The 12,786-nt window shown below is 50.4% G+C and overlaps 1 protein-coding gene across 10 annotated transcripts in view; it reads left to right on the top strand.

Moving 5' to 3' along the window:
- Nucleotides 1–12,160, top strand: part of PPP1R12B (protein phosphatase 1 regulatory subunit 12B) — a 133,579-nt gene extending 121,419 nt beyond the window's left edge. For 4 of the 10 annotated variants that reach the window (XM_030255741.4, XM_072918928.1, XM_030255745.4 and 1 more), the window contains 2 exons: nucleotides 5,128–5,307; nucleotides 8,991–12,160. In XM_030255741.4, the coding sequence (XP_030111601.4) occupies nucleotides 5,128–5,262 (135 nt within the window). In that variant the 3' untranslated portion in view covers nucleotides 5,263–5,307; nucleotides 8,991–12,160. Of the gene's footprint in view, nucleotides 1–5,127; nucleotides 5,308–8,990 lie in introns of those variants that run through there. The other 6 variants (XM_072918925.1, XM_030255742.4, XM_030255750.4 and 3 more) reach the window with 3 other exon arrangements.
- Nucleotides 12,161–12,786: the final 626 nt, after the last annotated feature.

Genomic DNA, 12,786 nt, shown 5'->3' on the forward strand with positions numbered 1-12,786 from the left:
CACGAGCCGTGGCCACTGGTGCTCCGGCACATTCTCGCTGCCATGGCGTGGCTTCCAGGGCGGCTGTGGCCGTGAGGGGAGCCCTGCAGGGCCCCAGCAGCGTCTGGCTGCCCACACAGCCCTAAAGCCTCACCCCAGTTCGGCAGCGCTGCGTCACCTTCTGCCCTGTCAGTGCTCGTGTTCACAGAGTGAGTGTCCCCTTTGCTCTGCCCCGGGCTTTCCTTCCCTTTCAACATGAGCAGGTGGCAACAAGCTGCTGTCAGAAGAAAGGACCCACCTGAGAGCTTTCCCTGCATCATGTGCTGACAGAAATGACTTCCTGCCACCCTGGAGGAAGTTCCAACTTTGTTTCTATTTGAAGCTTTGTGTTTCTACCAAGAACATACCTTTGAAAGGACCATTGGCTTGTGCTGCATCTTCTGCTGCAATGAGTAGCACAATTATATGGTGGATTCTTGCTGTAAAGGCTCTTGATCTCTCAGAGAGGAGAAAATAAGCATAGGTGTGTGAGCCAGGAGGAGAAGAAGAAGGGATTGAATATGTCTAAATTCCAAACTCTTTGTTCATTGAGCAATTACGAACCTTTAACTGCACAGAGACTTTCCTGTAATTACAGAATTTTGGTCTTCAGGAGAGATACAGGCATGAGCAGTTTATGCTGGTCCTTCAGCTCTGCAGATCACTGCAAACCTGCGACTTCAGCCCATGGAGTAAGAAGACAAGGTGGTGGCCTCTAGTGGCCTCAGTCTGGAAACATACTGCTCTGGAAAGCAATTAGTGAGGGAAGGTGCCTGTAGGGTCAGTTGGACACAGCCAGAGCACCTCCAGCTCAGGTGTTCTGGAGCTGCAGAGCCGTGGAAGCCAAGACAGTGCAGAAGGAGAAGCGCTGCTGGAGGTTGGACATGTTCTCACACTGCCTTGAGACCCATGAGCTGAAGGAACCTGTGGTCCAGCTGAAAATGAGCTTCAGGTCCTTGAAAGTGGTGCTGACTCTGCTCTCTGCCTGTTCTTGCTGCATCAGACAACCAAAGTGGCCTTTTGTTAGTAGAACAAATAGACAGGAATTTGGAAAATCTCTTTTCTGAGATGCTACTACATTTTTACTAGTTTTTACAAAGCCTTAAGCATGTAGTGAGTACCTGGGGGCACTGTGACATGTCTTGTTTGATATCTACTCAAAAAAAAAGGAATATAAAATCTCTTAAGAAAGAAGCATTGAATTGGACCTTTCCAAAAGGAAACTGTTGTGATCACTTTCATGATACCTTGAAGCCCTGCTGTTTGCCTGGAGGGAGATAAACCTCTGAAGAGCATCCCTGTTAGTCACTAGTGTGGGAGATGAGCCAGGAAGGAATCTACTCATTCTGTCTGGACTTTCATTCTTGCTCCTTGCACTACCTGAGTAGCTGTTGTGCAGAGTCAGAAGGAATAAATAAGGAATTGTGAAGGAAAAGGCAAATCCACCAGTTTCCTTCAATGTGGAAAGCAGCAAGTGGAAACAACCAAACCTGTCAGGTGATTAGGTCTCAGGTTGTTTTTGGGAATTCTTCCCACTAGTCTTTGAATCCAGCAAGACTCACATGCGGCTGTTGGATCCAGGGGTGTCTGTCCAGTTGTGCACATGAGATGTCCTGGCCAGGGCTGTCCTCTCCTTGCAGCTGACTTTTGAGGAAGAGGAGGCAGAAATGTACAGTACTTCAGCCTGTGTTTGAGAGAATAAGCTTTGTTCCTGTCTGGAATGTGACCCCTGCTACCAAAGCCATAGAGAAGTGAAGAGGAGCAAGACAGGCTTGGTAACCTGAAGAACCTTGATGGCAGAGCTGCTCCTCGGACCTTCTCTTGCAAAGCTGACAGAGCAATGCAGCATTTCCTGAGTGCACAGTTTGGAGATCCAGAACCTTGGCTGAGGCAGGAGAAAGAAAATTAACATTTGCACTGAGCTGAATTCAATGCCAAGTGCCCGAGGTCCCAACTTAATACAGCAATTGTTCTTGAAGGTCACAGAAGCTCCTTTATTCCACAGCAATGCTGTAGTTCCTGGCTTCAGCCATCGTGCAGGCTCTGGGCATTTTTATTTAGTGTTGCAGGCACAAAATCTGTTAATTGAAGGCAGGTACAGAGGATTGAGAAACCTGTTTTTGCTAAGCCAAGTATCAAGCAGAGTGATAAGCAATCACAGCGGTACCATCCAGATCCTGCTCTTTGCCCTTGGCTTCAGTCCCAGCTTCCCAGCCTTTGCTGGATTTGGTGCATAAACAGGAGCCTGGCCTACCTGCAGCAGACACACATTTTTACAGAAATCATCCTTTCTGTGGGCTGTGCAGCATGTGGAGGCTGAGCAGTGGTTGATGGGACCATGCTGAGGTTCCGCGCTGTGCTGGTGTGGAAAAACAAAGGTGGTCTCTGAAATGATCACAGTCCTTTCCAGCTCTCATAGCACGATGCCCCTACTACGTATGTTAGATGCTTTCTGCCAGCTGTGAGCCCTGTTATAAAACAGAGGGTCTTTGTTATCTGTGTATCATAAATTCATGGAATATCCTGAATTGAAAGGGACCCACAGTCCAACCCCTGCCCTGCACAGACACTCCAACAATCCCACCCTGGGCATCCCTGGCAGCACTGTCCAAACACTCCTGGAGCTCTGGCAGCCTCAGGGCTGTGCTCATTCCCTGGGCAGCCTGAGCAGTGCCCAGCACCCTCTGGGGAAGAGCCTTTTCCTGATAGCCAACCTAAATCTCCCCTGACACAGCTCCAGCTGCTGCCTGGGTCCTGTCCCTGCTCAGAGAGCAGAGATTGGAGCTGCCACTTGGGAGGAGCTGCAGCCCCTGGTGAGGTCTGACCTCAGGCTCCTCTTCTCCAGAGTGAACAGACCAAGTATCCTCAACTGTTTTTGGTGCTATCAAAGGAAGTGACTATTCCAGTACAACCATCTTCCAGCAGCTCCTGGTGTGATGTATCACAGCACAGCTGTGCCATGTCCATCTGTCCTCACTGAGCACAGTGGCAGCCGTCAAATCTTGGGTGGGCGAAGGGATGGATGGATGGATGGATGGATGGATGGATGGATGGATGGATGGATGGATGGATGGATGGGATATGGTGAGCAGGGATCTCACTGCTGAGGAGTCCCTGCAGCTTTCCTGCAGTTTGTTTGCTGTAGCTCTGTTTTGGGATCTGTTGATTATCCAGTGTCAGAACTGTGTTTATGTGTCCCAGGAGCTGCTCTGTCAGTTTGATGATCTCAGGGCCTCAAAACCCATCCTTTGCTGCCTCCCTGCCTTCCTGTCTTGCTTCTCTTGGTTTTTTAAAGCTGTTCAAAGAGGTGTCTTCATTCTGTCATGGAGGGTAAATGTAGTGCTTTTGGGCAGCTAAAAATGGAGCTGATGGTTGGGGGTTATACAGAGTGCTTCAGTTTTGTACAGAAGTGAGCCCTTGGACAAAATGTCCTGGGACACAGCAGATTCCTTGCCAGCTGCAGTCAGCTCTGGGTCATACAAAATCCCAGACTGGTTTGGGTTGGAAGGTGCCCTTCTCATTTACCCCCTGCCATGGGCAGAGACACCTTCCACCATCCCATGTTGCTCCAAGCCCTGTCCAACCTGGCCTTGTTCACTGCCAGGTATGGGATGGCCACAGCTTCTCTGGGCAACCTGAGTAGTGCAGGTTGGTTGGATGGTCACTGTCTTTGTGTCACAGTAGATTCTTTCATGGTGCTCCTTGTTCAGGACAGACAGCACCTCCCTTTGAGTGCTTTTTGGTAATGAAATGGTAGAAAGGAGCCCTCTTCCCCATAGACTCTTCCCTCTGTCTTCTTCTGCCACTAAGTGGACATGGGGAGGAATATGGTGCTTTGTGGGACTGCTTTGGTTTGGGACTGGGATTTTGTCACTTGAATTTACAACTCTTCTTGTGGATGTTTCCTGCCTGCCCCTGCCCAGTGTTGGGGCTCCCTCCATCATGCAGGATGGGTTCTTGCTCAGGAGGGGTCCTTGTTTTCTTGTGGCCAGCTGCCCAACCTCTCAGAAGGGAGGAGGGCAGGGATGCTGCTCAGGAAGCAGCTCCACAGCTCTTGGTATCTCCTGGCACCTGCAGTGGTGTAAATGTCCAGCACATGAATTCACTTTGGCATTGCTGGGAACAGTGTCATTCTTGTGGCCCTGGCCTGCATGGCTTGTACCATTTTCCTGTTCTGCTTCCTCATGGCTCTTCTGTTCCCAACCTCCCTTTGCTGCCGCACCTGTGCAAGCCCCAGTTTGTACCTGTGCCCGGTTTGTACTTGTGCAAGCCCCAGTTTGTACCCATGTCCAGTCTGTTCCTGTGCAAGCCCAAGTGTGAGGCTCGGTCTCTGCCCTGTCCTGTGCCCCTCATTGCCTCTGTCACTAGGAATGCCCTCCTGATACATCCCCACTGTGGGAGATGCTCTCATTCAGGAGCAGTTTAAGAGGTTCGGACTCGTCCCCTCTGAAGTTCAGAGATCAATTGAGCCCTGAGACAGAGAAGAGTTGAATCTGGGCAGGGATGAGAAACTCTCCCAAACCCCAGAGGTTTTGTCAGAACTGAGCCTAGACAGACCCAGGAGCCTCACTTAAGGATGAGAGACACAAGCAGACACAGTACCTGTCTTGATGATCTGCTGTGGGACAATGACACTTTTAGGTGCTTCTGTCTGTGCCTTTAGGATCTTCTAGGAAGTTCTGATTTATCTTTGCTCCACACAGCTGCTTTGGCTTCTAGAGATACATGAAGAAAAGGAGTTTTAAAGAAATTCTCAGTTCCCAGCAGTGCTCTCGGAGCCTCTCTAGGTGTTAAGTCACTGGTGATAGGTCTAACAGCAGTTCCCAAGTCCCAGGGCTGTCTGGATAAACTAGAATGTAATCCTGCTTTGTGGTGGGAAATCCCTGTAGTTGACCTTTTTTAAGACTTTGGGGACCCCTGGAGAAAGGGCTGATTCCCAGAATATCCTTGGTGTGTTGTCAGGCTTTCCCCATCCAGCACTCACTGCTACTAATTTCTTTTATTCTCTTTTTTTCTTTCACTGCCTATGGACTAAACTCCCATTTCTGTGCCCATTCGTTTCCATGATGTTCTCTCTGTATTTCTCTGTCCACTCCTTTCACTCTGCAGAATCTCCACCAGCTCAAACAGATTCACACTCTGAGGCAGATGAATGAGCAACTGCTGGCTGAGAACAGGGCTCTGACCCGGGTCGTAGCCAGACTTTCTCTGCCCGCCAAGCCCTCGGAATCAGAGGAGCTGTAGCTGCTTCCCCTCCAGCTCATCTTGCCTCCCTCTCCACTCTTCCAGGCAGGTCTCGCTCCTGGCCAGGCGCTTCCCGCTCGCCTCTGCTCTCCAGGGTGTCTGGTGGCTCAAAAGCTTGTGGCAAAGGATCTCCAAATTCCCAGAGCATGGTGCTGCTGCCACGGCAGGGCTTTGCTGGAGCTCTGCTCGCCCTGCTGGCTCTTGCTCTGCTTGGCAGATGCTGCTGCCTTTGCCAGCTTAGCACTGGGAATGGCTTTGGGGTGGCTTGGCAGTGCCAGCAGCTCCTTGCCTGGTACTTTGCCTTGAAACACACCCACAGAATGGTTTGTGTTGGAAGGGGCGTTAAAGTTCATCTCGTTCCACCCCCTGCCATGGGCAGGGACACCTTCCACTAGACCAGGTTGCTCCAAGCCCTGTCCAACCTGGCCTTGGACACCTGAAAATAAGTGGTTTATGCTACATGTCTGCTTATAATATAATTCTTTTTTAATTGGACTTAGTTCAGGGAGAAGCTGGCACTCAGCAAAGCAGATTATCCAAAGTCAGGAAGTTTTCAGGGATGTTGTGAAAAGCAAACATTTTAGACAGAAAGGGTATGTTTAGAAAGACTACAAACTGAGTTGTCCTCAGCAGGTTTTCTTGGTCACTTGAACAAAAAGGACAAGCTCCTTTCCTTATTTTAAACTGAATTTTTTCAGTATGAGTCCACAGGCTCAGCTCCCCCCTGCCTCCTGTGGGCTGGCACAGAGAGCGGATGCAGCAGGAACCAGACCAGGAGCACTCTGTGTTTTCATCTTCTACTTTAAATCCAGTGCAGGACAATTAATGGTGGAAACCCAAGGAAGAGTCTTCCCTAAGCTTTGCCCTCATGTATCACACGGTTAAATTGCATCTCTTCCTGCTAACTTCATTGGCTCAATGCTAAAATAAAGCTGTAAATGCTCCTTTCCTGGAGCCCTACCTATCCTTTGCAGGTTAGTAGGGATATTCACATCCCTTGGGACACAAGAAGTTGTGTGCTCTTGTGGGCTGGAAATGGCACCACAGAATAAAAAATCTATTCTTAGCACACAAATTATATCAAGGCTGATTAACCATAGAAACAAACTAATCAGGGGAATTGTGGCTTCCCCTTTCCAGGAGTCTCAGCTCAAGCCCACATGTGTGTCACAAGGGCCAGGAGAGTTGGGTGTTACATCGTGTGCCCTGGATTGTGCAGATGGTCAGGTGACATGATCTCACAGCCTTTCTGGTTTTAATCTGTGGAACTATCCTCCAACCTGACCCTGCCTCATTTCTTCTCATAAACTGTGAGTTTAAGTCATTCTCCTTCCCCACATGCTCTGAGATCTGAGAGGGAAAATTGGGTAAAATTATTTCCAGACTCAAAGAAATTATGTTTCACAACCTGCAAGTCACCTCTCCTCCTCCCAGGATGTGCCCATGTTATCACTGCCCTTCCATCCCCCCTGTGCTCTGGCTGAGGCTCATACTTCCTTCCTCACTTACAGGTTTGCAGTTCCCTGCCAGTGCTCAAGCTGGGGGAGAGCCATGGTCTGTGAGCTCTGCTGATTTATTTTCAACTCTTTTAGTAGGTCTAACACAGGATGTTGCTGGTAGGTGTAAGCTCTGCTGCAGTGGTGTCTGTGGACATCACAGCTGTACAGTGATGGCACTGGTTTAAGCTCTGCCAGATGTACCACAGTCTGGCAGCAGTGCTTTTCAGTGACTCTCATTTCCCTGAGTGCACGTGGTTTCTGAGGAGCCGTGTTCTCCAGTGGCCCAGGTTACACACAGCCCTGCTGCTCAGAGCAGCCTGCAGCCCAAACCGAGGTGACACCAACGCTGCATCGTGGGCAGCCCTGCCATTCCCTGGGGCTGGGCCACATCTCTGCTCACCATCCCTCTGAGACATCTGTAAAGCTGCTGGAAACTTCCAGCCTGTTCCCATGGGGTTATTTGACCTGACTCGAGACTACTCTGCTTCAAAGGGAGGAACGCCCTGGGCTTGTGTTGTCTAAGGCTGATGTGCAGCTTTTCAGGAAGCCTCATTGGGCACTGGTGGAGCTGGGTTATGACCAGGAAACGTGTCCAGAGGCACTTATTTAGCATGTACTTACACTCTTTCATTTTCAAATAAGTGACACAGGTCTCACGAAGCCCCCGTGAGGCACAGCCCCATCGGGCTCCAGCTGAGCCCTGGGACTAGAGCGGTTCTCTCTCGCAGCGTTTCTGGGAACTGTGACAGATTCTCTCTACCAAAACGAGTGTCAGGACTTCATATGCCCATTATCACAGCAATGGGCACTGCAGAGCCACCCCAGGCAGTGACAGGGGCCTGACAGGACTGCCCAGTGGGTGGTGGGGTCTTGCAGGGCACTGGGAAGCACCAGTGTGAGTGGCAAGTGAAGCTCAGTAGGAATCAGCAGTGCAGAGATGTCAAGAGCTCTGCTGTGTCTCTGAGTTCCTGATCACTTTGGGGATGGTGATGGCAATGCCTCTTATTTGGCCATGAGAAATGGCACAAGGAGCCAAGAGTGCTGTTCTGGTGGCAGCCCAGCCATGGTGATGCAGCTGTCACACCAGCACTGGGTCCAGGGAGGCACACTCAGCATCACTGGCTGGAGCTCTGGCCAGCCCAGCACACGGATTTACCCTTCCCACAATGTGCTACCATGCAGCACCAACCCCTCCTCCCTCTCTAAAAATCCTCCCACCTGAAACATCCACCAGCAGTGCCCACAGGGATGGAGTTGGGTGTGTTGGGTGTGTTGGGGCCCACCATAGTTTGGCCCAGCCGTGGAAGAAGGGAATTGCTCTGGTGGGAGTTGGTACTGCCCCAGGAGCTGCCCACACTCAGAGCTGGTGATAATGGAGGGACTGGAGGTGGAGCGGGGCAGAACATTGTGATCAAAGCTGAAACACCAGGTTAGGAGAAAGGAGAAGATTTAGTGCAGATTTTTAATTTGAGGGAATTCCTCCAAGATACACCTTGGCAGAGGGAAGTCGTGGCTGAGCTCATACAGGTACCATGGTTGTGGGCTGCTCACCCTGTGATGTGCTGGCACCCGTGGTGGGAGTGACCCCTTGTGTGTCACACCCCACTCAGGAGCAGGGGTCTCCCTCTGGTGCCCAGTGGCTGGGAACGACCCACAGAACATCACCTACTGCAGCACAGGAAGTCAGCAGGGTTTAACAATGGGAAATACTGGAAGGGTCTTGTTGAAGCTATTCTTCTCTATTTCCAAAGGCTTTTGTCTGTTGCAACCTCAGTTGAGCATCCAGGAGGTACCTCCAGTGTTCTACCAGTCCTCTGGCCTTGGCACTGGAGACTGTTACACATCTGTAGGGTCCCAAGGAGATTTGTGGGTATTCTAAAGAGATTTGGCAAGGTCCAGTCCTAAATGAACATTCCAGATCTTTGGTTTCCCTTCTAGTCCTGGCAAAATGGAAAAAGCATATCAGGAAAACCAGCTTATTTGTCTGCTGGTCTGGTCCTGACCTGCTGCTGGGGCTGTGGCCTTGCTTTGCACCAGGGGCTCCCTGGCTCAGGGCTCCCTGGTCAGTGCTGTGCTCGAGGCCCCTCTCACCCCTCACGCCTGGCAGCCAGCTTGTAAAAGCTCTGGAGATGCTGCAGAGCCATGGAAGTGTACTGGGTGGAGGGGATGCAGTGTCCCCTCCGGCCCCCTGAGCCCCTCTGATCCCACTTTGTCTTTGTCTCTCCACAGATTTTGACAGAGCTGAAGTCAGACAACCAAAGGCTGAAGGATGAGAACGGAGCCCTCATTCGTGTCATCAGCAAACTCTCCAAATAGGAATCCAGAGCAAAGGAAGGATGAGGAGGGGTGTCCTACACCAGCTGCCAACCCCACCACCGAGCCCTACCCCCTTTTCTTCCCGTCTCGTACAGCAAGTGTTTCAGCTGTGGGATCAATGTCACACCTGCCTTGCCCTGCCGTTTGCTGTACATTCCCTTTCTACCCCTATTTCCCCCAATACACCCCCTGCCATTTTATTTTTTTACCTTATGCATGTTGTGGTATCTCGGACATTTTATTCAAGGGAGAAATGTGAGGACCGGGTTTGAGCTGCCAAAACTTCTTCCAAAAGCTCAGTATTTGGTTTTGGACTCTCACCTGGAGTGGGAAGCTCCTACTGCAAAAAGTGACACCTGAAGAACTAACCCAGCATATCCAAACCCTTTACAGGTGGGAAATGTGAACATGGGCTGGGACTCTGAGGATGCACATCAGCCCAGTGAGAGATGTGGGACTCTGGTTAAACGTGATGCTGTGAAAGCCACCAGAGCTAACGTTTGTCACAGGCTGATGAGCTGTTTTGCACAGACACCTTCTCTTCTTGTCCCAGTAGACTAGGTCTTCTATCTTAGATAAGATTTTGAACCTGTTCAGTAACATCAGTGCTGACACTCAGTGTCAGACCCTTATCCCTCATCCTTCCTTTCCCCCACAGCCTGGGTGATCCTGTGTCACATTGTGTCCTTCCAGGGCTCCTGTCTCTGTGCTTGGTAGCATCCAGTTGCCACCTGGACACTTGTTCCTTGGGACAGGATATATCCCAGGCACTTGCTGAGCTTTCTGAAGGACAAACTTGAACCCCTACAGACCCTCTGCTGCTCGAACCTGTGTGTGAGTGGGAATCACCTTGTGGGGAGCTGTGCCCATGCCAGAAACCAGCCTCCCCTTCCCAAAAGCCATCTGGGACATTCTCCCGCTGCCTCCCTGAAGGCAGAGCCCCATAGCAGAGCCTGGTCTGGTATTTCAGGTACCCTCCCTTTGATTAGCAGCAGGATTTGTGGACAGAGAATGCCAGCATCCTGTCCTACACACCTTGGAGAGGTCAGGGTGTGTCAGTGTCAGAGGGACAAGGCGCTGCTGGTAACTGAATCACCATTATGAAAGTCTTCTGACCTGTCAGAAATTTGTGATCAGCTTTGACCTTGAAGGAAACCCCCAGAAATACTCCTCTTAAATGTTACATGCACTCTAAACAGTTTGGAATTGTTCTCTCCCATGGGCATTTAGACATTGGCTCCTCTCTCCATGCTGTGGGACTGTTCATCAGGTCTGTTCAGCTTCCCATTAACAGACTCCTCTCAAACAGTACCTTCCCTCTCAAGAGACATCCTGCTGTATCCAAAACATTCTCCCATCTACATCCTTCCATATTTGTCCTTTCATCCCCTTTGTCCTTCAACTCCCCAGGCTCTCTCTGGCTAAGGGCAGCAGTTCTTGGTCACTGAACCTGGAGGTGGCCATGGAGCAGCTGTACCATGTTCCTGAGCAGCTCTGCTGGCTCTTGCTGGGGGGACTCTCCACTACAAGAGAGATGAGATACTTGAACATGAGCAGAATACTTGAGCTTGCTCAGCAGGGTGACACTTACCTCTATTGGGCAATCCTGGGCTCTTTCAAACCTTTTGCTGGTTATTGCCTCAGAAAGCATCTCTGTTTTCCTCTCTCTGGGGTTTTCTCTCTTTGGTTTTTTCCTCCCTAATTCTCTATTTTTCCCCCCCTCCCCTCCCTGTCCTTCCTGTTTCCACCTCTCTTGCTCTTCCTGAAGCTGCCAGTTCTCCCCAGGCAGCTCTGACCACTCTTCAGCTGGTGGAGCCGTTTGTGCAGCTGAGGCACCGCTTCTCCTGGTACACTGAGGCCCTGCCTCTGCTGCTGAGCTTTGGGAGGAAGAGACCAAAGCTGGTAAAGGCATCAGGGTTTCTGCAGAGCACTGCCTAAGCCAGGCATCCTTTTTATATTCCTTGATTTGAACCCTGCTCTATTTAACAGCTTTAAGTCTTGAGATCCAGTCAGTGCTTCCCCTGCACGCCGTTCCCTCTTGGTGCACTCTTTCTGTGAGTACTTCTGCCGTTCTTGATGTTTTCTCTCTTGGTTCCCACTCCTCGCTTCAGCCTCGGGCTCTGCTCTGGTCAGGAGATCAGGGATCAGGAGCCCGGTCCTGTCTGTGCCACGTGGAGGAGTTGATGCTCCCCAGCTGGGCTGGCACCTCAGGCCATGCACCCCAGCAGGATGAGGAGGAGTTCAGAATCGAGATCCTGTTCTCACCGGCAGGTTCCTGGCAGCAGGAAGAAGCCTGGTGTCTGTTTTAGGGAGAGGGTTCAACCCAATCTGACAAATCCATCCTGCACTGATGTTTTGCCCCTGTTTTTGTTACCAGGACACTCACTGCGCTTTTTCCCAAGGAGCAGAGTGCAAAGGCTGTGGGAGGCTCGTTCCTCTGAGTGGCCCCTTGCAAAGCCAAACCACTTTAGATGAAGTATCTGCTTAGCACTGGATTCTCCCGAGCCCTGGGCCCCCACAGCTCAGTGTCCCCGATCAGCCAAAGCTGTGAGCGTCTCGTGGTGACAGCACAACTGCAAATCAAATTCTTGAGAATGGATTTTTTTTGTCTCACTTCATGCCTGACAAAACCAGTGCACTGAGGAGGTGACAAACAGAACACCTCAAACCCTGTGCTTGGCGATAGGTTTTAAAATTGATCCCTCTTGGAACCAGAGCATTTGCCAGACATGGTCTCCCTTGGGGAACATGAGCTTTTTTTTCTAAGCAATTGCTTGGGGTGAGTTAATTTTTATTGCTTGGGGTGAACCCACCTGTTGTGGCTGCAAGTTTGGTGATGGCTCTTTGTAAATAAACTCCTTGGAGAAGCAGGACTGGCGGACGAGATGGGGAGAGAATGTATTTTTATGCAACTTTTGAGTGGCCTTTCAAACCCTGAGATGAATGATTTGTTTTACTGGTTGTTGTTATATAGTATTATAAGTATTATGTGTTTGAAAGTTTGGGAATAATATTCACAGCTATGATGCTTGTAAACACAACAGTATTTATAAATGAATAAAGTAAGAATTAATAAAATAGAAGCTTTGACTTTGCTTCCATCTTTCTGGAATTGCAAGTTGTTTGTGCTAAAATTCCCTGTTTCTCCCACAGTTCTCATGGCATAACAATATCCATCATCCATAAAAGCACAAGCATTTTACAGCTACAGTACAGGTGCCTTTTCAGGGGAAGCTGAAATAAAGGAACTGGGATGCACATTCCTGAAAAGCACCCACCAGTGGGAAGATAAAACAGGAGAGGGTCCCATCTCCTCCTTGGCACCACATTGGGGATCAGGCCCACTTCCCACTCTGGTGGCAAGCCTTGGTTTAGCTCTGCTCAGGAGTTTGGTAAACACAGAGTGTGGCACAGGCAGGAGGTGGTGCCACATCTGGGAACCTCTGTCTCAGATGAGGCTGCTGGAACCTCCACATGTTCAGTCTTCAGAGGTGGTTGGTGCAGGTTAAAATCTTCACTTAGGGTTGGGGGTGTCCAGCATCCCTGTGGGGCGGAATGTGACTGTGGACCAGACTCAGTGTGCCGGGGGCAAAGAATTCTGTGGGGACCTTTGGTATTTCCCACCTGTGCCCCACATCTGGTCCAGCCTTGCTCAATTGGGGTTCGAGGCTGCCCAGAGCACAAATCAGAGGGAGCTGGAGGGCTCAGC

This window comes from Taeniopygia guttata, chromosome 26 (genome assembly GCF_048771995.1).
Source record: "Taeniopygia guttata chromosome 26, bTaeGut7.mat, whole genome shotgun sequence".
Taxonomy (NCBI): Eukaryota; Metazoa; Chordata; class Aves; order Passeriformes; family Estrildidae; genus Taeniopygia; species Taeniopygia guttata.